Source organism: Denticeps clupeoides, chromosome 9, assembly GCF_900700375.1.
Source record: "Denticeps clupeoides chromosome 9, fDenClu1.1, whole genome shotgun sequence".
Lineage (NCBI taxonomy): Eukaryota > Metazoa > Chordata > Actinopteri > Clupeiformes > Denticipitidae > Denticeps > Denticeps clupeoides.
The window spans coordinates 22139352-22166576 of NC_041715.1; the positions used below are offsets into that span (position 1 = coordinate 22139352).

General features: G+C 42.6%; 1 protein-coding gene and 1 long non-coding RNA gene across 2 annotated transcripts; one reads left to right on the plus strand and one right to left on the minus strand.

The window, feature by feature from the left end:
- Positions 1–197: 197 nt before the first annotated feature.
- Positions 198–9612, minus strand: LOC114796527 (insulin receptor substrate 2-like). The gene is made up of 2 exons (XM_028990760.1): positions 6798–9612; positions 198–1904 (listed from the first exon to the last, which is right to left on the minus strand). The coding sequence occupies exons 1-2, from the start codon at positions 9592–9594 to the stop codon at positions 1900–1902; spliced, it is 2802 nt and encodes a 933-aa protein (XP_028846593.1). The 5' UTR covers positions 9595–9612; the 3' UTR covers positions 198–1899.
- Positions 8388–17905, plus strand: LOC114796528 (uncharacterized). Its single transcript, XR_003750742.1, has 3 exons — positions 8388–9982; positions 10092–10206; positions 16021–17905. It is a non-coding gene; the product is annotated as an uncharacterized LOC114796528 (long non-coding RNA).
- Positions 17906–27225: the final 9320 nt, after the last annotated feature.

Genomic DNA, 27225 nt, shown 5'->3' on the forward strand with positions numbered 1-27225 from the left:
TTCAGATGATTTGTGCATCACTCACATTGTGAGAAATTACCTCTATAGCTCTGTACTGAAACAATCAAGCTGAAAGACATAGTCAGGGTCAAAGGATGCATTAAAAAAAATCTTACTTTTATTGCATGAGGATATTCAGAACCAGTACAGATCTAAAACAATTGTAGTTTTAGTCCAAGTAGCATCACAATGCACCAGTAATGTGACATGAACAATGGAAGACAAAGCAAAAAACAAAGAGAGAGAATCAAAAGCAAACACTGATGAGAAAAATACTTGTCTTTTTAAAACTGCAAGGAAAAAGCCTGTACAGCAATTAATGATTCGTAACAATATTTAAAACATTTGGTTCATTTCATAGGCAAATTGTAAAAAGTGTAATATGCATATGCCGTTCATGGAGTTAAGCAGCAATATTTACTTTTCATATGTATTACAAAAAATTATTTTTCTCATAATGTTACAGTCTCATAAAATATCTTCGTAGTGGCATTTATCATACAGTGTCAATACTTTTACAAATCCCTGTGAATAAATAAAGCCAGAATAAAAATCTTGAGTCAGTACCTTCATTAGTGCTTCAGTTGTTTAGGGAAAATGTACAAAGGAAAAGATAAGTTATCAATTTTTTTACTTAAAAACTGCATTCACCTCTGTACTATATTTACAAGTTCTGCACATTCAATTTCCATGAAAAAGCTCTTTTTGTTTGTTTGTTTTGGAGACTGTTCTCATTCACATCTGGTGTTAACATGAATCTACTGAGTTCTTTACTACCGTATGAGACATAAAGCCAATCCCCAATTTACATACACATGCAAGATGCATATTAATGCAGGCTCTGAACAGGACACAGCTCTCAGGGTCCATCTGTCTGGCTGGTTAGTTGGTTGTTTTTTGTCCATTCATCTACAGAGAAGCTTCCAATTCTACATTCAAACTTGTCTCGTATTGTACAATCTGAGGGGTTTGTAGTTGCAATGGTCCTGCAACAACTCTCACAATACCCATACTTGTGAGCAATGCAAGGTGACTTCAGGGTGGAAATGCATGGACGTCTGTAGGGTGTTTAGAGCATATGTGCACTTTGAGGACCCACCTTGCATATGTATACATCTAACATGTTCATTGTGACTTGAAAAATACTTTAAAAATGCACTAAAATATTTCATTAAAAACTTAAAAACATAATATTCTTAAAAGAGTAATGAACAATTTAACTGCAGTTAAGTGACATTCAATTTCTATGGAAGAATGACATTGCATCTTTGATACTGGTGCATGCAGAGGACAGCGCAGTATCTAAGTAAGGCTTTGGACTTTTTTTTGTTTATTTGTTTTATGAGACGACCATTCAAAATAAATTATTATTATAATTATATATCTTAATTTAATACATTTTTAAAACCTGGTTCATTCTGAGGTAGGCTTTCCAAGTGACTGCAGCTGAATAAACCCATAAAAAGCTGTTTGTATACTGCCGCTACACCACCCCCCACCACACGCTCACTGAAGTGAGGTATGCTGTGTGTGTGGCTTAAAAAAACTGGGGTCACTGGCCTCCTACGGTTCAAATGGGAATGTTGCTCAAAATCAAAAAAAAAAAAAGACAGAGTGTGACATTAAGTACCTTGCAGGTTTTATGCTGAATGTTTTTCAGCCTCCAGAGTAGCACAAAGATCCTGGATGGGGGAGTGGAAAGGAATAGGGGAAAGCAGCTCTTTTTTTGTGTGCGTTATTTGATTTTTTGAGGCGACAGCTGTCCCCAAAGGCCAGAGATCAGAGGAGATGCTGGCAGCAGCATGGGAGTGTCCATCTGTCCCCCGATGGCTGTGTGAAGAGCCTCCCATTACATTCGACGGAGAGTGCATGGAGGGGGCTAGGTCTCTCCCATAGTCATCAATCTGGAATAAGAATCAGAAAACATGTGTCAGTGGAAATAAAATATTCTCTGTTTTCTTCTGCTGTCCAGATAAAAACATGCAGGACTGATCCTAAAAAGTGGGGATATTAGGTATCAGGCTAGAACTGACTTTACATTACATACTTTCTACAATGTAAAAACATTGTGTGTTCACTCAAGGTTGTGAGGAACAGCGGCAGGTTGATGAGTTAAAGTGCTGGCTATGAAAAATCTGCCAGCACTTTAACAGCCATGTGTGGAGAGGGGGTGGGGCTTCCCCTGAGGCATTGTGCATAATGAATGTAACTGCAGAGCATCATGCTTTTTAGAAGCTCAAGTAAACCTCTCATACCCGAGTGGTGATCTCCATGCTGGTTCACTGCTGGAGTTGGGCTGATATTGTATTTCTCCTTATCTAATCTATTATTCTCCCATATGCATCACTTAAGAGCATCAATCTTTCATAATTACAAGTATGAAAAGACACTCTTGTCTAACATGCGGATTCAGTGGATTTGGGTGTGTGTGTATTTTTTTATCAAAAATGTAATTAGTTGATTTTAATTTTAATTAATCAAAAGCATTTAAACAATAATTTATTAAAAACCTAACAAAGTGGATATCTCGTCTGTTGCTATGAGGCGAAATGCCTGAAGGACAGGAGAGGGGAAAGGAGGAGTTGGGCTTCCCTTGCTCCCGCTGTCTGTCTCTCCAGACTCACATGAGCTGGGGCTGAAGTGGCATCAAGCCAGCTGATGAATTCAGTGAATACACATACACACACACTGACAGGGACACAGACATACTGCACTGCAGCAGATAGAAAGAGGGGCAGACGGGGGAGGAGAAAGCAGCGCAGAGACCCGTTCACCCCACCTGCTGCAGCAGAGGACAAAACACATATTTTAACATTAACTACCATCTTTCCATTTTTAACTTTCATAAAAAGCCTACTCTGAATGTTACCGAAAGGTATTGTGCTCCTGTCATTGTACATATAAATATACGAACACAGCCCTTCTCATCCACCCGACCAGACACTCTGAGCAGCAGGAGGACCCAGTTGCCATGGAGACACGTGAAAACAACTGGAGTCTGTGTGAGCATATCAGTCAATGGCCTGTATTGTCTGTGTGTGTGGGTGTGTGTGTCCATTCCAGCTGAATGTGTGTGTGAATAGACAGTGTGGGTTTGTCAGATTAATGCCACTAATAACCTTATAATCTAATTGCATTCTAATGCCATATGATCATCAAACTGGACATTCGGATCCAGAGTCACCATCTTTACATATAAAAAAAAATCAGCATAAGGAGATCTGACTACTGCCCAAATACAAGAATACCCATCACATAAAGACCTCTGTCTAAGGTTGAAAAATAAGGAGTACAAAAAAAATGGAGAAGGAGGGGCAGAGATGGAAGCGAAATCAGTTTATGAATCAGTTTCATTCAAATTGGTTTTGCTTTTCAGACACAGGCGGCAGAGAGTCTCTGCAGACAAGGGCCAATTGATCTGGCTCCTTCTCTCTCCCACTCACTTCCTGTCCGTTTGGACAGACAGCCGCCAGATCATTTGCAGACCTTGAGAAGCAGACACTTGTCCGCTCCTCTTGCTTTGTTCCATTCCCCTCTATTTTCACAGTGGTATGCTGGATGTAGAGAAGCGTCACATCAGCTCATCCTTTAGATCGTTTTGTTGGCGTGCAGTTATTTCTGACACCCACGTTTTTAAAATGAGCACACAACATTGAATGACAACACACTCACAATACAAGCACAAAAAACATAACAACCACTTAACACTTAAACACAAAACTGGGTTTCTCTATGCCTATTCTGACATTATTCTCAAAATGTTAAATGCACACAAAACCAATCGAAGTAAGTCTCTATTATGGGTTCTGCAAAATTACTGTGTCCTTCATGATGGCATGCAGATCATTTTCAAACATGATTTTCATACCGGTTCTAATCCCACTGAAAATATATGCATTGTGCTGCAGAAGTGTGGTTTGACCCAGCCACCATCATGTAAATACAAAATCATAATTTTGACCAGATGCCACTGACAACAAACAGAAGACCACAAATTCACAGGTTTAAACCCCACTTACTATCACTATTTCCTTGAGCAAGACACTTAATCCTAAATGTCTCCAGGGGGGACTGTCCCTGTCACTACTGATTGTAAGTTGTTCTGGATAAGGGCGTCTGGTAAATGTTGTAAATATAAATATAAGTGTACTCCATTTTTTAAAATCCTCCATGCACCGCTGATAACATGCAACAAAACCTTGGTCCCAAGGAGGCATGAAATCAAATTTGTGTGTGTTTGTGTGTGTGTGTGTGTGTGTGTGTGTGTGTGTGAGTTAGTGAAATCTGATCGGTTTGTGTCAGTAGTGGCAGGAAGACCCCTGTCTTCCTCTTTATGTCTCTCTGTCCCTAGCTGGGTGCAGATGGCTGGTTGTCAGACCTTCTGATTGGCTGATAACCACACAGCTCTGCTTGGGATGGCAAGAGCACGACCCTGGGCCCCTGCCATCTGCTGTCCCCTGCCCATCACACACACAGCCTTATAATCTAGGGAAAAAAATCAATAATTTATCGCTTCAGTCTGACTCACTCTGAGAAGACAAAATGAGACCGACGGACTGGCAAATATGGAGGTACATTAGTGTCTTTTTTTTTTAGATGGTGTCTCTCAAGTACAATGTAGGGAAAAAAAAAACAAAAAAAAAAACAACAACAATGTGCAAGGGTGTGGTGTTATTGTCCAAGTTGTGGATTGTTTGTGATTTATAAATAACTATATCTACTTTTTATGAATAAATAGGCAAAAAACAAACTAAATCTTATATACAAGTGAACATAAAGTGCAGTGTGCAATGATGGAGCAGCCCGAAACAAGGAGCAGCCCGCCCCAGAACACCCACATTACACCCATGTAAATACACAGACCCCTACATTTCATACTGGCACATTTTCATTTCTTTATTTGGTAAATTCAAGCCCTTATGTGCATTTTATGTGTTTTCAGTTACTGCTGGTACACATTGACACATTGTGACAGCTCTGTTGCCGAACCTATACTCATATATTCATTCATGCTTTTTGCCTCCTCATATTACATCTGACAAATCTGCAAAACAGCATTACGGTTAGCTGTGCATGGCAGAAACCATGTTCCAATCACTGGACACTATATAATGCAAATAGCATTTATCTTGGGATCATGTTGTACACTAAAATATACTGGTACTGAATACTGATTTATTCCTTATGGATCATCTCTAAAATATGTATAGTGACTCAATACAATACGTTCAGATATTCGACCTGTGGTTATGCACAGGAAGACATGTGGTGAATATTTTTTATTTTTATTTTATTTTCACTGATAAATTGCTCATGTTTAGGTTGCCAGACAATGACCTTGAATCTGAACTTCAATTTGAGCACACTGAATAATATTACTTGAATCTTTTATTGTGAGTTTTTTGGCATTGAAAAACATACACTGAGATTATTTACAGCAAAATTATAGAAGCAAAATATTCAGAAACATTGTTTCAATAGAAAATCAGTGTTTGAAATTCAAAGGCTAAATGACATAGAACAATGAATCTTTTGTACATTGTGAGTTTTGTAGCACAATGCAACGAATTTGTTTTATATGAATAAATGCCAGATGTGCACCGGTGGGTCTCAAGCCATAAAGAGTAAAATGCGAAAATGTACACAGGTCTGAGTAGAACCCATTACACAATGTACTGATTTAAATTATAAATCAAGTTGGTGACCTCATGACAACAGCCTCTACTGCACCTTTCCCTGTTTATTTTTCATGTGGAGACATGCCTACTACGTTAACTTTTTACGTTAACTCAGTTTTACCATTGTCTGATTTTGTCTTTGGGCAAAATGAAAAAGAAACAGGAGAAAGGTAGCAAATCAATGCAGAAACTGTTAATGAAAGTTTGTGTGAATTGACTGGCTAATCATTTATTTTCTATATTTCAAGCACTTAGACTTAGTTTAACAGCCAGTTCATCAGGAAAAAAAGAAAAGAAACCTCTAAATGGCAAATACATTCCAATCCTATGGCTGACAACAACACACAACAGCAGCCATCCTTACAGTACACACCCCACTGGTGATGCCAGCAGGAGGCGGGGCCTGATTCAGCATGTTCTGGATGCAGAAGATGGAAGCGCCGTGCAATGTGGGATCAGCAGCACCTCTTACTTCATTAACTAAACTTTATTTTGTTAATTTAAATGCGGAACTCACTTTAATTAAAAGTGCCACTTTAATTTCATTGCCTTCATAGCCTTGCATGAACTGTTTCCACTGTTGTGAAAGGATGCTGTACAAGAGAGCTATTTAGGTCATGACACCTGTTTCTTGTTTTTATCACGTCTTTAAGCTTCAAGACACGCAAGCAGCATCATGAAGTGACCTATAAAATCCGAGCTGCAAGAACTGGACAGGGCTCCCAGTCACAACATGTACCCATGCTTTGTGTGCAAAACCAGATAGCACAGGAATGTCACTGCTCTGTTCTTTGTATAAGTAGTGTGTACTTGTGCTGCAGGACAGAGCCTTCTCTGCAGGCCTGCTGTGATTAAATCGTCATCTACTAACCACTGGCGTTGGCTTTTTATTTAAACAGAAAATTCCACAAAAATGGCTAATAAAACGGATTCCAATTTTATTACACTTTGATGTAGGTGTATTACATTACAGCATACATTTAGTATTGCGATTGCGATTTTCTGATCTATGCTGTACATACAAAAAGACCACAGGAGAGATTAGTACGAACAAGTGATTGCCTTGAACTTGTCACCACAGTGCATTCACAGCCAGATGAAGGAAGAAGCCAGACTCACCGGTCACTGTCGTTGCAGTCTCTTTGAAGTAGAGGCTGGTGAAAGGATTGGTGTGAATGCTGCCGACGTTCCCCTTGCAGCTGCTGGCGGCCTGGAAGCTGATGAGAGAGTCACAGCCGCCTGGTTTCTCGTCCATCAGGTTTAAGGCGATGTAGTTGAGTCCGTTCTGGAAACCAGCTGAGGTCTGGCGACACATGAGGCTACCGGTCGAGCAGCCCTGGTGCCCCAGGCCATCGTCACAGTTACGCACAGAGACTGGCACACTTTCCACTGAGGCGGAGCCATGGCGATGGGCACCATGGCCAAAAGACAGGACGATGGGCGGCACAGTGGTAGTGGAGGAGAAAGTTTCAGAGCTGTGGCGACGACGCCCCTGTGGTTTGACACATATCACTTTGGCGGCGTGGTCTGGGTTGACGGGGGGTTCGAAAGTCTCCAAGCGCTCCGGGCTGCTGGGTCTCTGTGCCCTGGAAGACGGGCTGCCAGCGGTCTGTGTGCCAGGTGAGGGAGGGGAAGGTGCTCCTCCAAACGTCATCTCTGTGTAATCATCCTTACACCAGCAAGACGCCACGGTGGGCGGAACAAAAAGGCACATCTCATCCTCTTCCAGCACATCACCCCCACACCGGTGCTGATGCGAACTCTCGTTTACGTTCATGTAATCCGACACAAGAGGACTCTGAACGTTGATGTTGATGTACTCGCCAGGGCTTCGGGGCTTGGAGGGCAGCGGGTGCTCGGTCATGCTTGGCAGGGTGGGCAGGATGTCCAGGGAGAGGCGTGTCAGTCTGCTCGCTTGCCCCATCCTGCCCTGCACCAGGCTCTGTTTTAAAGGAGAGGGAGCCGAGGGAGAGGCAGAAGTGGATGAAGCCCCAGGGTGCTGCAGTGGGGGTGGGGCGGGGCAGCTGTTTGACCCCCGAGGGCTCATCAGCACGTACTGATCGCTGTCCCCGTTCTTACCAATGGGTTTGTTGGCGCGAGGGAGCGAGCGGAAGGAGTAGACCAGCCTCTGGAGAGATGACTGCTGGTGCAGTTCGCCCAGGAAGTAATCAGAAGGAGACAGGGAGGTAGAGCAGGAGGAGGGGGCAACTGGGGACATGTTGAGGTACTCACTGGCGCTCTCCACCGACAGCCTGGAGCCACACCACATCTTCATATAGCCGCTATCGTCCAGAGAACAGCTGCTGCAGCAGGGTGAGCTGGTCCTGATGCTGCTGCCAGAGATGGAGAGCGCTTGGGGGCTGTGGTGGTGCTGGTGCATCCTGGGATTGAGGATCTGTTTTGGAGTTGAGACACACATAGGGCTCATGCGCACGTACTCGTCGGATCGAGAAGCAACTGACGGGGCCACGCCGGGGTTCATGGACATGTAACCATCATCACTGACCCCAGAGCTCCAGAGAAGGGATCCTATTTCAATGTCACCATAATCCTCAGGGTAGGCGCTGTTTGAACTGTGGCTGGTGTGGGTGGCCCTCATCAACGTGTACTCGTCCAGGGAGGCAGAGGAAACCTGGTGAGGCATGGTGATGGAGTTCCTGTGAGCAGATGATGTGTCCTTATCGTGTTGGTGCTGGTGAGTCCCCATCACCATGTAGCCATGCAGGGCACCACCCTCACGCGATGGGGGCGAGTACGCGGGGATGGAGGCCGGAGCATGTGCCCTCTGTGCATCCGCCTCTCCGGGGGACCCCGGGACCCCGGAGCTGGAGGACAGGCTGGCAGAGGGCGGGGATTTGGCGTGGATCACCGTGTTGGAGCGGCTCAGGTGGCTCCTGCTTCCGGTCACCGACACTGGTCGCGTCATGCTGCCGTCGCCCTCGCTGGCGGCGCGTATCCGACAAGAAGAGGATTTGGCGGCGGGGGACGACGCGGTCCGCGGGCGGCGCGGCAGCCCGGTCTGGCTGGGCGGGAGGTGGGTGAGGTGACGCCGGCTGGGAACGGAGATCGGGTTGGAGCCGGACGACTGGCTCTTGCTTCGCGGCCGGAGTTCGTACAGCTCCTTCATAGCCTTCATCGCTTCCAGCACCGTTTCGTGGATGTTCTGGGCCACCACCGAATCGTCCGCCTGCATCCACAGCTCCCCCGGGCCGATGGCCGCCGACCTGCCCACCTCCACGAAGAAGAGGCTGTCGGAGTGTCCGCAGCGGCGGATGTTCGCCAGCGGCAGCGCCGCCGCCGCCACCTCCGAGTTGAGTTTGACGAAGCGGACGGTCCGGCTGGATAAGCAGAGTCGGTAAACCCCGGTGAGGTTCCGGCTCTGACCCAGACCGCGCGACTTGAGCGTCACCTGCCACACCTCCCGGTACGGCTCGTCGAAGCCGGGCAGGGAGGACCCGGAGCCCTCGGTCAGGACTTCGGCGAGCAGCTGGTACCACGCCTCCTGCTCCTGCTCGCTGTCGGCGGCCACCGCGAAGTACTCGTCCTTGGTGTAGAGCGCGATCAGGTGCTTGTGCTTGGCGTCGGCGCGCCTGTTGACGTTCAGGCACGAGTCCAGCGCGATGGTCCGCTTGGCCGCCGCCCGGTTCCGCCACTTCTTCTCGGTCTCGTAGTACTCGAGCCGCGCCGGGACGCCCTCGCCCCGCTCCTTCAGCACGAAGAAGCGCCGGTGGCCGTGCTTCTGTTTCCGGAGGTAGCCGCACTTCTTCACCTTGCTGTTACTGCCGGGGAGGAGGTTTTCCGCGGCTGGCGGCGGACTCGCCATTCTCTCGCTTGAATTTAACGTGCGTTCTGCGTCCCGGTGTTTGTGGCGAGTGAGCGGTAAATAATGAGCGGAGTGAAAAGGGAAAAACAACATGTGACGTCCTACACATCCAGCTCCGCTTACAAAAAATACACATATATTGGCAATAGGGCGGCGCCACGTAACGGGGAGGCGTGATTCTTTGTCGATTTGCATATTTCTCCAGCTCATTCGGTCGATTGGTCGGCGGGGTTGGCGGACGGACGCTTCGACCAATAGAATGGTTGCAACGGGCCCGCCCATTGTAGGGTGGTCGCTATGTTCCTACTTCAAGCAGCACAGAGGAAGCAGAGCGGCTGCTGCGACCATCTGTACCACGCTCTGCGCGAGGGGCAGGAAACATTTCAGATTTAACTCACCGTACTAATTATTGTTTTTGTTAGTTATATTACGTGCGGTCTATTATCATAATAGCGAGGGCATTTCGGGAAATGTGGACTAGGTGAAAATGATTTTAAATGGTTTTACTTTCAGACCATATGTATGTGTGGAAATGTATAATAAAGCTGATCGTTGTCTTTATTTGTGTCCTAACAAACCACTGATTTAAGGTTTAACGTTTGAAGAAAAGAGCAGCTGAAGCATTTTCCCTCCGGAATGCCTATGACGCACTTCTGGCAGTGGAGGGAACAACATCCACGTAAAAGTAAAGGGAAGCTACCGACGGTGCGTAACTGTTTCGTAACCGCCGCGCCTCTGGAGTCTCGATGAATGAATGAATGAATATGAATATGCATATATAACGCATGCTCGTGACGCAGGTGATCTTTTATACTGACGTGGAGATGATGACGCGCATCGGCGGGCTGGAGGGGTTTGAATGCGCAGATTTAAACCAGGCGGTCAGGATTCGGGCTTGTGGGGGTGCTGCGCACAGCCAGAACTCCACTGAGCTGGTGCCACCCTCTGGCCTAAAGTTTCTCAGCAGAGCAGGGTGTATGAAAGGCTGTATGAGCTGTCAATGTCCTCATGCAGCTTGTGCTGGGTCATCTTGTTGTTTCTGTTGGCTCACTAAAGATGACTATTGGCTTCATAATTTTCCTCAAAGAGGATTACACCTTTTAATCTGATGATCTGAGCTCATCACAGCATTGCATATTAATGAGAGTTGTCTGTTGTAGTAAGGGAGTCATTCTCATTTATCTACTGGATGCCTGTGCCAAATTAAGGTTAGTCTACTGAGGAATTAACACCATTCAATAAATCCCAAAACAGTAAAAGCCATCTATGTGCTGCGGACGCTTCTCTCTTTTTAATATCTCTACCCTCTACTCCACACTCCAGATGACCTATCAGGTTGGTGTTAATTTTTATGGTCATTAGTATCTGTGAGAAGAGGTTCTGTCCCCCTGGATTCACACAGGACTCCATGGTAGCAAGCCAATGGCTTGTGGCTTTGGAACCAGAATAGTGAAATCCTTCCAAAATAGAGTCACATTTATGTCCTCCAATATATAATCAACTGAAATGTGGCCATTAGGTCCAATTTACCACAGGGTACCTATGTGTTGGCAGGTATGTCTACATACAGAGATCAGTCATAACGTTATGAGTACTGACCTGTGATTGCTAGATGGCTGGGTCATAATACTTCCAGAACTTGAACTCCTGATCCCAGTTTACAGGAAGGAAAACCAATAACCCTTGGAGAGGGTTGTGAGCATGTGGGCAGGCTGATTGGTGCATGTGGCTTGTGATTTCTGATTCGATAGACAATTTTAGTTTTAGCTCAGACTGCTAATAGAGGTTTTTGCAGAAAGTTGTCAGAGACAACAAAAAGAGTCACTTACCTGGGGACAATATGGTATGGGAAGACTACAAGTTGGAGGAGGCAATGTGAAGATCTAGGCTGAAAAACCTTGCATTTATGTGGATGTTATATATTATGTTAATATTATTGTATATGATACACAAATCACAAACCACTTTCTTAAACCTTCTTCGTTACCAAGTATACCTCTACATAGAAGCAATACTCATTGGTGGCAGTGCCGTTTTTCAATAAGACAATGCATCATTCAAAAATGTCTTAAGGAGGCACCACCTCAAAATTTACAGGACTTAAAGGATCTGCTTTTTCCTGCTTTGTGCTATACACCACATTCTGTACCTTCATGGCTCTATGTGAGTCCACAGGTCTGGGCTGTGTTGGCAGAAAAAAGGCAACATGCTAAAAATGAGATACTGTTTTATCTACTTAAATATTTTACATAATGACAAATCTTGGTTTCTCCTCCTGTAGACTGCAGTAACGGTACATAATTCTGTGAAAGATACAAAAAATCCAAAAGATACAAACAAAAAAATGTAAATATTCCTCATGTACATATTCCACACATCATAGTCAACTTTCTTCACTCTATTTGCAAGTTAACCCAATGTTTAGAGACAAAAAAAATCTAAAATATTATGGCATGTTTTGTTTAGTATAGCAATAATTTATCACATGGTTCTTGGGTTTTGAGAAAAAAGTTACAATAACTGGATTGAATAATATTTCCTGTACTTGGTGATCATAATGAACTAGCATATGGTGCAGCTGGGTGCACAGTAACATAAATCCTTTTTTCTCGTTTCTGCATGAGTGAGTTGTCCTGAGTTGTCCTGGTCATAACATTAATATGATTTAGCATATTGCAGCTTGTGTTGAATGCACGTGGGACATTTGGTGTAGAGAGCTTGATCAGACTAACCCCTGAATATGCATGGCTCAGTTAATCATATCAATTAACAAGCAGAAAACAAACAGGTTGGTGAGAACTGGGATGGGCGACTGAGTGCTTAAAGCAATCAAGGGAATTTGAATACACACACACACACGCCAAATTATAAATAACCACTTGCGCAGGCTATACATTATACATAGTGATGAAGTCTCTTGGGATTTTTTAAAATGCTCAGTAAATACATCAGTCCTGTTTTCTTATTATTGGACACAACCAATTTCATACCAAGGATTTCACTGATGCATCCTGTCAAAAGTCATGATTAAATCATAGCATTTACTGCAGTTAGAAATTTGCTAGAAGCAGGACTGCAGCTGGTCCAGTACACTGTTGTTCATCACTGTAGATGAGGACTTCTCCCCCATTAAGGAATAAACATGAAAATGTGATTTATAATTGATTTAATTGAGGTTATATCTAACTGAGAGAATGAGCCCCACCCCCCTTTTCACCAAGGCAATTATGTAGAATTCTTTCTGATTAATATTCATGAGCTGCAGGGGGTGCACAAGAGGTACTGGAGATCAGAACCAGGGCCATGATGAACACCATCAAGAATTGTGAACATCATTAGGAATAAAATTATTCTCAACAAATATGGCTCAACATTTAAAAAAATGAATGCATGTGGGTTGTAATATAATGTGTCACCCAGTAGAAGTAAATGCACGAAAGTGCTGTATGTGAGAGAGAGTAAGACAGTAGCACAAGACTGCTAAGCTGCACTGGTGTCAGAATGGGAGTAACACATTTGATGACTGGACCTTCTCACAGCATCCTAAATTTGCTCTATTCTGAAAATCTGCATGGATACTGGTGTTACATACGTCTTTGGTAGAACATTAATCTGTGTGTGTGTTTTCACTGTCTGTGCTTCATTGTAACTGCTTTCTGCTCTATTTACATTTATGGTATGTTTAGCAGATGCCATTATCCAGAGCGATTTATAACAGGTACAGTCCCTCTGGAGACACTCACGGTTAAGTGTCTTGCTCAGGGACACAATGGTATAAGTGAGATTTGAACCTGGGACTTTGCAGTTGTCTGGTAACTGGGCTTTATTTAACTTTATCATCTGTGTCACCCCTGGAAATAAAACTGTCCTAATTTGGTGACATTCCTTACATAAACCCAATTTAGCTGAGATAAATGTCATCTTGGTGTCAGACCAATATTGCCAAAAGGTTTTCAGGTCGAAGCTGGTTTTACCTTGAAATATTGTTGGTTACCAAGTATACCTCTACATAGAAGCAATATTCATTGGTGGCAGTGGCTGATGTGTGTCTATAGTCCCGATGGCCAATATCTGGAACATCCAGTCTGGACCTCCATGGAGCCAATTGTTCTTTGTTTATTCAAGACCAGAGGAGCATGCATAATATGAGAGGTCCATGCTTCTATCCATCCAGCCATCATCCTCATCTAGGGCTGTTTGTCTGCACTCCAGATATTCTCCAGGTTGGCTCTATTTGCTCCATTGGTGGGCTGAACAACAAACAGGCTGATGATTCACCCACAGCCTCACATCCTTACTCAAAAGCCCCTATCATGCTCCTTCCTAGCAAAGAACAGAATTATTCTGTTTTTAATCTTATTTTGAAAAAATGTTGAAAAAAAAACAACAACACATTATCCAAAAAACTCCTCTAAACAAGTGTTTCAGGCTCTCCAGTGGCCACTTTAAGATATTTACTTGTATTCCAGACTGATTTATGACCAGTGCCATATGGCTTGAGGACAACTGGAAGCCTGCAAACACACATCCTTCATCCTAGAGTGTGACAGCATGTATCTGAGCACCTGGCATTACAAACATGGCTGGAGCACATTCTGTCACACGGTGACACAACGAAAGTTCTGCTTTTCTCTCTGCTTTTCACCCATCACCCTGAGCAGTGGGCAGCCATGACAGGTGCCCAGGGACGGTACTCAGTGGCGGATCGCCCCACTAACCATCCACTGCACCCCCTACTCTTACTCTTAATGCCCTAACCAAACAGTGACATTTCTCCTACAGTTTCCAGCACTCTGTTTACACCATGGCACTTCATGTAGATTCTTTCTATTCATAGAGAAACTGATACATTAGATACACCCAGTCTCTGCGCTCTGTTCATTCTGCCTTCAGATGCATTCCCTTGGGCTCAGAGTTTGTCATCATAGCATCACACAGTGTCTTATTATGTTAACTAAATAATTGCAGAATTGTGAAATGACAAGGCTGGGTGCAGATGGCCAGCCTTATTGGGCTGGGGCTTTGGAGCTGTGACCGGAGCTTTGCAGATACCGCACAGTCTCTTCAAAGATATACACTCTTTTTGACTGGTTACTGCAATGCAAATGCAATAACCTCTTGATGAGGCTTTCATCCCCTTAGATACTGGATAAAATGCAGTATTATTACTGAATACAGAAAAACCTTTTCGGAATACTATAGGCAGCTTAGAGGTGGAGTTATATTACTGACAATTAAAATGATCTATTTTTACCAATGAAAAATGCAGGAAATGGCTGTACATGACAAATGGTTAAGAAACTCTGGTCACCCAAATGATGATGGATTTTAATTCCACCAGCACAGAATCAGCTATGTTGTCTGACAGGCTTTCTCAAAGAAATTACTGATTATGACTGAACTACTAAGTGTGATTTTTCCACCAACAAAGAACATCTGCCATTCTTGTATGCATGCATAATAATGAACAAACAGCACATTCATCAACCTAAACAGGCTTGTAATACTTACATTTAATTCATTATTTCATTAATTTCACTTACAAATGAAAACAATGCAATTTACATTCAATTTTAATGTTTTTTTAATGTAACATGAGAGATAAATGACGATAATCTTGTAAATATTGCACTCTGTCTCTTTGACTTAAATCTTCAGATAATATTAAATCAGTCTGATATGCTGTCATCCTGTAATGAATACATGAATTTGTAGTTTTTAGGCTATGTGATGCCCTGGGGCCATGGGGTCATCACAGCAGGTGCCCATGCACCTGATTAAGGAGTCCTGATCCATCCCAGCTGACCCCAATTGGTCTTGGGACTCCATAAAATCTGTGAAGCAGCATGCACACAGGGCTGCTGCATTGAAGTGGACCTTACCTTACTGTTATGTCCTTTAGGCCGTAGAATGGCTTGGGGTGCTCTGTTTTGTGCGTGTTCTCTTTTAGGCTGTCTGCTGGGGGAGGAGATTTGGATTTATAGCTCCACCCACCAATTCCCTCGTCAACTGGCAGCCAATCAATGCACAGGACTGAGAACTACATAAGGACCATTCCAGCCACCATTCAGGGCTCATTGTTGTGGAGCCGGAGGAGGAGGAAGCGAGAGGAGAGTTTTGGAGTTGGAGTTTGGATTATGTAGAGTTGGATAAGAGTTGTTGTGTGTTAGTGATTAGTGTGGTTAGTTGTGGCTTTGTTGTGTAGTTGTTTTGTCTCTCCTTTCATGGTGTGTTGTCCTCCTGTGAATTGTTGTTGTTGTATTTAGCACTTTTGGTTTGGTTTGTTGTTCACCGTTCACTGTAAATAAGCACAATATTTCACTTGGGTTTGGTATCTGTGTCTTCCCACTGCACACATTCCCCTCATTTGTTGTCGTGTCTCCTGACCCCTAGACAGGGACGTGACACTTACATATAAGTTGCTTAAATTCTTTGTTGTTTCCTTTTTAGCCATCGTGCCTGTTTTTTTTTAACCTTTTTAAAATAAATAATTGTTTCCTGTCCCTACGCTTCCTTCAGCCTGTGGTCGTGACAGAATGCAGCAGCCCATCCAAGAAGCATAGCAGAATAAAGCAGAGGAGAAAGATGACGGAAAAGAGCACCTCCAGTCTTGGTGAGTGTCGGTGCTAGCGAGGTGCACTGGAGGACCGCCCCGTGGGGTCGTGATGTGCCAGGGCAAGGATACGACCCCCGCGACCAGATTGAGAGATGCCATCCATGGGCTGGGCTTGTGGCACATGACAGACCCTGCGGTGATCCCGGACACCCGGAAGTGGGGTTTGCTGTGGGAGAATGGTTGGAGGGACAGCCAGAAGGTCAGCAGCGTGCGAGACCCATGGGACGATGATGTGAGGTTCACTCATGTGCTGACCAGCGTGGAAGTCTGCACCGTCCTCACCACAGAAAACACAGGCCGGGAAGACGTTAGTGAAGATGAGGCTAACTGGTGGTCGAATGGGCGCATCTCTTACACAGATGTCTGCAAGTATTGAGTGAACACAATACATAACTTGAATTCACAGGCATGTCAAGACATTTCATTTGCTTTTACAAACTTGCTTTTGACATATGCATCTGCAGCACGTGGCATTGAGCCTCTAACAAGGGGTTGTTGTCAGTAATCACCAAAGCTAAAATCTTGTTCTTATATTAGTTTGGTTATTGTAATTTGCAGCTACTTCCATTGAGAAGACAAGCCAGATTTTTTTGAGACTATGGATAGAGGCCAACTGTTTGGAATGGAAGTTACTGACAAGTGGGTGTCTTTGTTCCAAGTGGAGAAGTTTCTTCTTGAGTTGGGGCTATTACTGTGGACATCATCAACAGAATTCAATTCACCTTCTGTGTTTTGCTGACCTGCTTCTTTGTGGACTCAAGATAATTGGCCAAGAAAGTTGTGAAGACACTGGAAGGTGGGTCATATGGATCATTAGGATGTGGAGCTCTGCTGATACAATTGGGTCACCTCCAAGGGTGGGTGGGTGCAGAAGTAGGGCGTGGTTTTGACAGGACCCTTGGGGGACAGATGGTGCTAAATCTGTAGAAAAGGCTCACAGGATTTCACTGATCAGTTTTTTTATACAATCCTGATGCCACATCAACCCATTTTCTCCTTTAAAGCGAAATTTCCCCAAATTGTTGACTGAAATAAAGTACATACTTCTACAAATTTAGTCAAACAATGGTAGAACCCAAAGCATCTCATTCCTCTGATATCTGACTCACAGGAACTAAAAGAAGGCAGATAATTTGCAGACAACCCCAATACAGGCTCACCAGTCCAGCATCACTTTTACAGGGTCCATTCAGGGGAAGCTGCCCTTCTCATCTTTCCATTGCTGGCCTGTAAACACATTTTGATGATTGATTCATGTTCTGATATTGCTTAATTGAACCTTGACTAAGATTATTTTGCCAGATCAAAATGCTTTTACTTTACTGATCTGATACCAACATTGGTCCTAACAAGAAAAGTAGCTACATACTTCTCTGGAAATCTTTGAATCTGTTGTTTTCCATTTCTGTGCCGCCATAGGACAGTTTATCTACATGTACATTGTGAAAAGCACATTCCCTGCAAACCTGAGGTATGGGATGTCCCAATTAAGGATGGGCCTTTATGACCTTTTTAAAGGAGTATACACCTTGCAGGTGGAGGATTGCTCTGTTGAGAGGGTCCATGTCCGTGCGCTTGGTGGCTGAAATAGCCTGTACCTGACTTTTTTGTTTGTTTCTTTTCCATTTTTTGTTATTTCTTTCAGGTTCTGTATATAATTTATACTGTTTCTTGCCCTTTTTTTTGTACAAAACACTTTTTCTGGATGTATACTATGGATTTTATTTTTCTGCAATAGCTGTGACTACCCGTGGGAACAATAAACTCTTTTCTCTGAGTTTTACCCTACATTTTTCCTCTCTGTTGCCTCATGCCATCAACCTCCAAGACCATCGACACCCTCCCATTTCTACAACCTGCCCTCAACGGCTTGAGACTTGACTCAAGTCTGATTTTTTTTTTTTTTTTTCAACTTCACGCATGCATGCAGCCACAAAACTGATGCCGATGGCAAGTCCTCCTGTGCCAAATAGAGTCTGGTCTGTTTGGGATTTGTGGATTCTATAGCTTTTAAAGTGTCTATAAAACTTTATAGCGCATCCTTGGATATAGCCAAATAAAAAAAAAAAAGAAAAAATAACAGTTTGGAAAAAAGTATTCAATTATATGACCCCTCCTGGGCGCCATACAAAATAGACTGCTGCAAAAATGCAATATGGTTTGCAAATCTACAATTCTGCAAACATAAAATAAGAACAGCCTTTTTTATGAACTTGTGAACATTTCTGCATATATGCCCTCCTCCTCGTCTGGGAGTAGAGTTCCAAAATCTGACGTCTGTTGTGGTGAGTAAACAGATGTTTGCAATATTTAGTGTGATATGTATATGTTGACTTAAACTGATGAGTAAGTTGCATAGAGTTAGCAGAGCACTGGTTATATAGGATGAATAGATCTCCTTTTTTGTCCAAAAATCACATTTTAAGGCAACTCATTGTGTCACTTTGTTATGGGCAGCATATGTTGAATATTTTCAGACTGATAAAACCCAAGTGCCCAGGCACACACAGTGCAGCTCACATGTTTACTGCTTCTCCTATTACATAAGACAGGAACAGGTGCATGTGTGTTTTCCATCTTGGCAGGGGCCAGTCGGCAAGACATTTGCCCTGGAGGGGTCACCCTGGAGGCCATTACAGCACAATAGCTAACACTTACCCAAGTCCCCCATCCCCCTAGTACTTCAACTAAAACTGAAATGAACCGCTGAGTGTTTTGAATGCATCACACTAGGTTTGCCTAGTCAATTTGTGATAACAATATTACTGCTATTACATATTTCAGTCTGGTGTCTTGTGTGTGTTGAATTTCTTCAATTTGTTCATCTGAACAGTTTTACATAGACATTTGGAGGAAATCATCTCTACTGTAGTCTACCTATAGTCTATCTGTGTCCTAAGAAAGCACATTTCATGGCAACGGGTAAATGCAGAGGACACATAACATGTCACCATGTGCTGTGCATCACAATCAATTCACTTTCACTTCACTTCCATGCTGTAGTAATTGGAATCCAGCTGAATAAAACATTACAACCACTGACAATACCAATGATAATCGGGTTACAATTGAAGCAAGGTGTGGATTTAATGAACTGTCAGTTCATTCAGTTACAATGAAAGCAATAAAAGTTTATAAGTGTGAGAATCTGAGTGGTCCAGGAACCCCCACCACCAGGCCTGAATCATTTTAGACCATCCCTGTCAACATCCTGGTTTTGAATAGCCACAATCAGTTCAACTGACAAATGCTTGTGGGAACAGCCCCAGCTAATTTGCCTTTATACCATCCCTTTAAAGGCATCCCATCAACAGCTGCCAGCAGTCCACACAGAGGGAGCATGAGAAGGCCTCACTGAATACAAATTGATGCGCTACCTTCCCCCTTCAACATACAAACCGCAACCCCGACAGCTCCAAATTAGGAAAACCAAACCCAGTGAAGTCAGATTGGTGTGTGATAATCTGATTCTATATGTAGACTGGAAGCAAGGTGAAAAAGCCTGTATTGGCTTGTACAGTTTCATTTTCAGCATTTTGAAGTCAACGATGAAACCAAAAGACAGCCTCAGACGTGTCAAGTGCATTTGACTGACAGGATCTCTCTCAGGACAGCTTTTAGCAACCACATTAGAATTCATGTCCATGTTCAAAGTGTTTTTTCTTGGAGATAATGTGCAGAAATTAGCTTGTGGAAGCAACATTAATTAAAATCCTCAGAAGGAATTTCTTTCTCATTTTGGTATTTATTTTTTGTGGTTGTAGGCATGTGTGATTGTTATCATTAATTTATTCATTCATTCATGCATTCATTATTCATTCATTCATTCATACATTTCTGTTTTGGCTTTCCACATTTTAACTAACAAATGTATGAAATTAATTTTAAAATATTGTAACGAATTAGCTCAAAAGGAAATATCTATAATTAATTATAACTGGTTATAATTAATAATAAACATTTAGATTAGATTTTGGGATAAACTGTAGCAGAATTAATGTTACAATTACTTGATCTGTCTGTCCACGGAGCAGATAATATAATTATTTATCAATTCTGGGAACGATTATCCCTCCCTTTGCCAGGAAAGGTAGCTTTCCCACTCTGCGTGCTAGCAGTAATTTAGCATGTAGCTTAAAGGGTCAAACGTTCAGTGACTCCAGATGTGCGCAGCACACAGAAACAAACGATTGTGAATTAAAAGAATTTAATAAACACGGCTATAGCTAACATACAACAATTAGACAAACATATACATACAGGGTAAAGGAAAGTGATGAAAAGAGAATGGCAGTATTACACATCAATTTACCACAGCCTAATGAGAATCGTCAGAGAATTCTTAAGTTCACCTTAAAAAGGGGTTTAAACGTGCATCTAAATAGTTACTTGCATTGGTCCTTGTTTCATGCAAAGGAGCCCTGATGTGGTAGGGTCGCGATCCTCAACCTTTTTAGATCTTGAGCTGGAAGTCCTCCTTGAAGGTAAATTTTGCCAAAGAGTCAGCCCAAGAGGTGAGCTTAACAAAGTGTTGAAAAAAGTGTCTCGGGAGGAAGAAGAGAAGTTCTGAGCCATGCGTGCCTGTGCGACGCTCTTTTTGATGCTTTCTGGCACGCCCATCATGTGGCCTGAATGGCCAATCACAAGTGTGAAATTTTGGTGGGAGAAGTCCCCTTTGTCTGGGTTTATGACTGACCGGAATTTTTATGGCTGGCCCAGAGAGAAACTGTAGTTCGTTGCAGTTACAATTTCTACCTTATAGAAATTGTATGATGTATTTTGTGATCACATGGTATGCATCACTGTTTCAGTAGTAAAGAGATGTTCCTTCTGATACCAAGAAAGGGACCTTTAGGAAGTAGGAAAGTGGAAATACACTTATACACTTAATTATAGGTAATTAGAGTTTACCTAATGCAAAATAGAAAGTTGTAACTAGTATAATTCATACAAGGGAACGTACACACAACGCGTGCATATACAGGATCCACTTATAATCACATATTCCTAGCACAAGATACAGACAATGCGTTTAAGTGTGTGCGTGATTGTGTATTGCAAAGGTGGGGCCAGGCAGGAGGTCTTTATGGAATGCTTTGAAGCTTGGAACCCCCATGAGCAGTTTGCAGACCCAGTCTGTTTAGCATCATGTTTGTGACAGTGGGGGGGGAAGACGGGGAAGATCAGGCTGAGGGTCCAGGTTTGTAATTTGTATGTAAATGTCAAAGGTTAAAAGGTTCTTTGAAGATCAACCATCTGTGATCCTACGCAGATGCTACAATATTAATAAAAAAATATTGTAAATGTATTTTTATAAATCACTACAATGATGAAACTCACTCTTGATAATGTCAGAAAAATGTACATAATAAATAAAACAGGTAAGTGGTATATATCTGTATGAATTAACATACAATAAAAACCTCCAACAATAATTTATTTTCTGGCCCAGTATCCTCTGTACAAGCTCATCCTTCCACAAAAACAGGACTGTTGGGCTGCAGATGTTCACATTCATGATCTGAGCTTTTGTATGCACCCTCAGTTTAGTAAAACAGAAGTATATGCTGCCAAAAACAATGCACACTTTCATCCAAGTAAGCGCATGTAAAGTGGCTTCAGCCCGCATTTCAAAGCACTTAAAATCACAGTAACATAGGCTTGTAACTTGGTAACACATTTCCAACACAAATGTCCATTAAAGGGATTTCAGTGTAACTTGTTCAGGGTTGGTGTCACAGTATAAGCTTGTTGTTGTTACTGCAAACACATGCAGGAGAATTGTTGTTTGGTTCTCATTTTATTAAAGTATAACTGACAGACATGTAGGGAATTTTTTATAAATACTGTAATCATGCAAAATCATCCAAAATATGTATTCATGTCCGTATTTAAATTACATATTTTCTTACCATCTTCTACTTCCTCTGTTGGCTGCTCAACTGGTCTGGCTATTGACCTGGCAAAAATGGATGCTGTTCCGGGCGCACTGGATGCTGTTCCTGGTGCAACCCTTCCCTTTTACCCAGGCACCAAGTAGCTATAGATTAACAATGATACATTGGTGCTCCACAGTATTCGTAGTACAATCTGAGACTAAAAATATAAAATGTAAAACTACCCAAAATGTAAAACTGAGCCTGGATAGAACAGCAGATTTGTATATATGAAGTTCATGCTTCTTACTGGGATATTTAACAGTACAAAGTTGTTTTCTTCAGTTCCGGAAGGTATACAATTACTTCATCACACTCTTTCTCAGCAAAAATAAAGGAAAAGGAATAGTCATTCATCACTACCGCCATCGTCCTCCTGTGCACTCAAGCTTACGTGAAGCAGCTTTATTTCCTTTTTTAACTTGAAATTTGCATGCCTTTTTCCATGATGAGGGTCTGTGCACAAAATGCAAAATAGCTGATGTGAAGAGTTAAATGTGAGTGAGTTTGCCGGAACAGTTTCATTGGTCAACTGTGACCTGTTCGGTAATTTCGTTGGTTTTGTAGGGTTAAATGTGTTGGTGACAGGAAGCTAGTTGCCCTATGAAAATCCATAAATTAGCCGCATCATTGTAACATCCACAGTTCTTGAAGTGTGTGAAAAAAGTAGTTGTTTATATGCCTGAATTTATGGTAAGCGCCAGTTTTAAAACCTCACAGTTGTATTCATAACCAAAGGTATATTCAGTAGCCAGTTCTAACCCGTTTCTCCCTTTATAATAAAATCCATCAGTTAACTGTAGTGTACTTGTGTTGTGATTATCCAGTGATCTGAAACATTTAAATGTGTCAAACAGATCCTTCCTCCCTCAGGCCTTGGTCCCCCGAGGCAGGACCAGAGGGCTCAAATGGGTCTTAGGAGGTTTTCTTTAGCACTGGAGATCACAGCAGACTCCTTCTTCTGCAACGAAAAATGAAATACAAGCAGAGTACAACAAAAACTAACAGAGAGAGAATCCATCACTGAATTAAGAGCCCCTGGTTCCCCAGGAGCCCCGGTGGAGCCCCAGGAGCCCCAGTGGAGCCCCAGGAGCCCCAGCGTGGGTGAAGACAGAACCAGATTATGTAACTTTTGTAGCACAGAAATATGAGATGCAGGAGATGATGCAGGAGTGCTTGTCAGAGTACCAGCTGTGGGCAATGGTGGTGGACTGGCTGCTGAACTCCCAGAAAAACTCCCAGCCCCTCATTTTACTCCAGTTCCCATCCCTAATCTTCAATCCCTCAGTAGTTGTCTCACAAATGCTTGTCGTCAGAGTCTGACCAGCCCAGTAGCTTTGACTCCTTTCGTTGGCCTCGAAAAGGGATCTCAGCATACAAGATGACTTCTTGGTGCTTTTTAGCAGGCAAACTTCTTTATGTCTTTATGTCTTTATGAACATCTTGTTTTGGCTGTATTGTTGACGTCTGTCTTCAATCTCTCTAAGATCTAGCCTGAAGGTTGGTTCCGGATGACCTCATTAGATTGTCCTTGTGGTAATTGGAGATTCCTTCTCTTTTGAATAATCTGTTGACTTATTGGTGGACATGTCTGCTGGCTGCTTTGTTCTGCATTTCAGAGATGTATATTCCATCTTGTTTGATCTTGTCTGACACCCTTCTTTTCCATAGCATTCTTTTTTTAAGATTCCCAACCCGTTGAACTCACTGTTGTGCTTATGCTTTGCCAGCATCTGGCTGATTATTTCTATTTCATTGTTGTGCTGTTGGCCATTTTTTAGTTTCTCTTCATGATGTCATCATCAATATTTTGTAATATTATGTTATATTTCCATTTGATTTGCACTTATCTGTGCAAATCAAATGGAAATATAACATAATATTACAAAATATTGATGATGACATTATCTGAGTAGGGTTATGCATACAGCAGCTGGTCATCTTCCGTGGGAGCCGAACCCTCTTGCTGTGTCTCCTCAATGATGTCAGTGGTGTTTTCTGCTCTTGCTGTACTGGCAATAGTGGTTTCTCTGGTTCATTCTAGTGAAGATGTCCTGTTATGCTGTCGCCATGCTGTGCATGTGCTTCTAAGGTTGTTGTTGATGATGATGTCTCCATATTGCTAATAGTAGGACCACACCACATTATTGTAATTGTTCAATTGTCTACTGTTATTTTTTATTAATTGTCTTGCTTGCTCCTTGTGTGGTGGGTACGTTTGTATGGGATTATGACAGAAAAAGACTGTTTTAAAAAAAAATTGATCATATCACCCGCGACTTTAAAGGACAGACATCAGGCAAGATAGTGTTGAGCCAGCATGGTTACGGTTACAGTAAATGTAAGCACATTTTTGATCTGTCCGTTGCCCTCATTCAACCTCCCCAGCAGAGCTGTAGTCCCAAGTGGACCCTACTTATTGTCACTGTCACAGTTGCTGTCTTTTGTCTTTGCTTATTTACAAAAGACAGTACGATTTTATGCTTACATGATTACAAAAAAAGTGATGTAAGAAAAAAGTTGGTCAAATGAATAGGCTGCCCCTCTCATTAATGCTCTGGATAAGGACATCTGCTAAATACTGTAAATAAAAATGAAAACACTGTGATTGTTGTTCAATCCATTGCATTTTAGTGTTTGTCCAAATAAGTTGCAACTGCTCTAAATCAATTTTCTAAGCTCACATCTGATGAAATCATTCAGATAATATCTACAGGCAATCCAGCCACTTGTCCACTAAATCCAATCCCTTCTGCAATGCATCAAACCATCACCTCTGACCTCATCCCTTTTATTTCTCATTTGGCCATGTACCATCTGCCTTTAAAACAACCAGGGTTCTTCCAATCCTAAAGAAACCCACCACTGATCCTACAGACATCAACAACTACAAACCAGTTTCTCTCCTCTCATTTCTTCTCTCCACTGGTGTCCCTCAAGGCTCGGTGCTAGGTCCTCTCCTTTTCTCCCTCTACACGAGATCACTTGGTGAGGTCATTTCCTCACATGGATTATCCTACCACTGCTATGCCGATGACACACAACTCTTCTTCTCTTTTCCTCCCTCTGATCTACATGCTACTTCCAAAATCTCTGCATGTCTAACCGACATCTCATCTTTGATGGCAGCCCATCACCTCAAACTCAATCCCACCAAAACTGAACTAATATTCATTCCATCAGATTCTTCACCACATCAGGATCTTGCTATTTACCGGGACAACTCACAGCTACCGCCTTTGTCACGGGTGAGCTGGACATGGCATGAAGGAGGATGCATTCGCACGATCACTGGACAGGGGTTTAATACAAACTTCAGGGGACAGGGGAACATATACACACACAATGACCCGACGGCGAACAGACACGAACAGGATAGTTTTATACAATTATATAAATATACACCAGGTGAACACGATCAAGGAACATTGCACAAGACGAACATGAAACTCCGGTCCGGACTTCGGATCCGGAGTAAACACCTGCCGGTCCGGATCATGACAGCCTTCTACAACAGCCCGCAACCTTGGATTAACAATAGACAGCCAACTCTCCTTCCCGCTCATGTAGATTCCTTCTCTACAATATAAGATGAATCCATCCTTATCTGTCAACCCAGGCCACCCAGCTACTGGTTCAGTCCTTAGTAATCTCACGACTGGATACTGTAACTCCCTTCTAGCTGGTCTACCTCTATGTACAATCCGACCTCTACAACAAATACAAAATGCAGCAGCACGACTGATCTTTAACCTTCCCAAATTCTCCCACACCACCCCTCTGCTACGTTTCTTCCACTGGCTCCCAGTAGCTGCACTCATCAGGTTCAAAATACTGATGCTGGCCTACAAAGCCAAACATGGAGTAGCACCATCCTACCTCACAGCCCTTATTACATCTCACACTGCACCTCGTTTACTCCGAGCCTCCAGTACTGCTCGCCTGGTCCCTCCATCTCTGAAGGAAGACATTCATCTAGACTCTTCTCCGTCTTGGACCCTCAGTGGTGGAATGAACTTCCTCTTGAGGTCAGAACAGCTCAGTCACTGAACACTTTCAAATGGCAGCTCAAGACCTTCCTCTTTACAGAATATTTAGATTAACTTGTAAAGTTCTTATTATCTAACAAATGTACAGATTATACAACAAGAGTGAATAAAAAGATAGTATTCATAGTTGAGGGTTTTAATGAAACAGAAATGATCACTTCATTGATGGTAACTTGAAAGTACGTTGTAAGTCGCTCTGGATAAGGGCATTTGCCAAATGCCTTAAATGTAAATGTAATGTAAATGTAAGATGTTTCAGTAGCTGCCAACATTCTGTGATGAGTCTGAGTGTTACTGTCCGCTGCGCTTCTGGAGTTTGTTGATCTCACTAATGGGCTAGCCCATTCATGAACGTTGAACTCAGCCCCACTAGGCTGTAGACAGGCTTCCAGAAGCGCACAGGACAGTAACACTCCAACCAAGGATCCAAGAACAAAACTAAAACAACCACCATCACCCACATACCACTTCTAGCATCCCCCCACGTTCCGGGCCAGAGTTTTCATGTTCAGTGCATGTCTCCGAGTGTGCCCCCTGTTCCTGCCTGATCATTGTGGTGTGTCTTGTTAAAGATAATGATGATCCTTTATTAGTCCCACAAGTGGGAAATTTATTTTGTCAAGGCAGGAAGTGGAAAAGGAAATGGGAAAAGGAAAATACAATATCACAGACACTGTCAACTGTATCATATAAAAGTTCACTGTACAAATAAACACATAAATAATCCTAGAATAGCAAAATAAAATAGTGAATGTGAAAAAATAAAAAATGTTTTGGTATATAAGTGTTGTAAACCCCTTGTCATGTAAGTTGTGTAATCATGTCCTTTTCCCTGCCATTTATCCAATAATAAAAACGATTATATGAAAAGCAAAAAAATAAATAAAAAAATTGTCATATCCAAATATATTTACACTTGGAGTGTTTTCATGTTACTGTCATTTGGAGTGCTTTCATGTTACTGTCAGTGAATTAATCAGTGATGATTCAGTAGGACCCCAACCATGAATACAATCATTCTCTCTGTTATACTTTTTCGTAGCTATATCAGACTATAATCACTAATTTGATCAGTATTTTGAATCTGATGCGGGCAGCAACTGGGAGCCAGTGGTGGGAGCAT

Coding starts and splice junctions, on each gene's coding strand:
- LOC114796527 (XM_028990760.1), bottom strand. CDS start 9,594: ATGTTGTTTTTCCCTTTTCACTCCGCTCATTATTTACCGCTCACTCGC.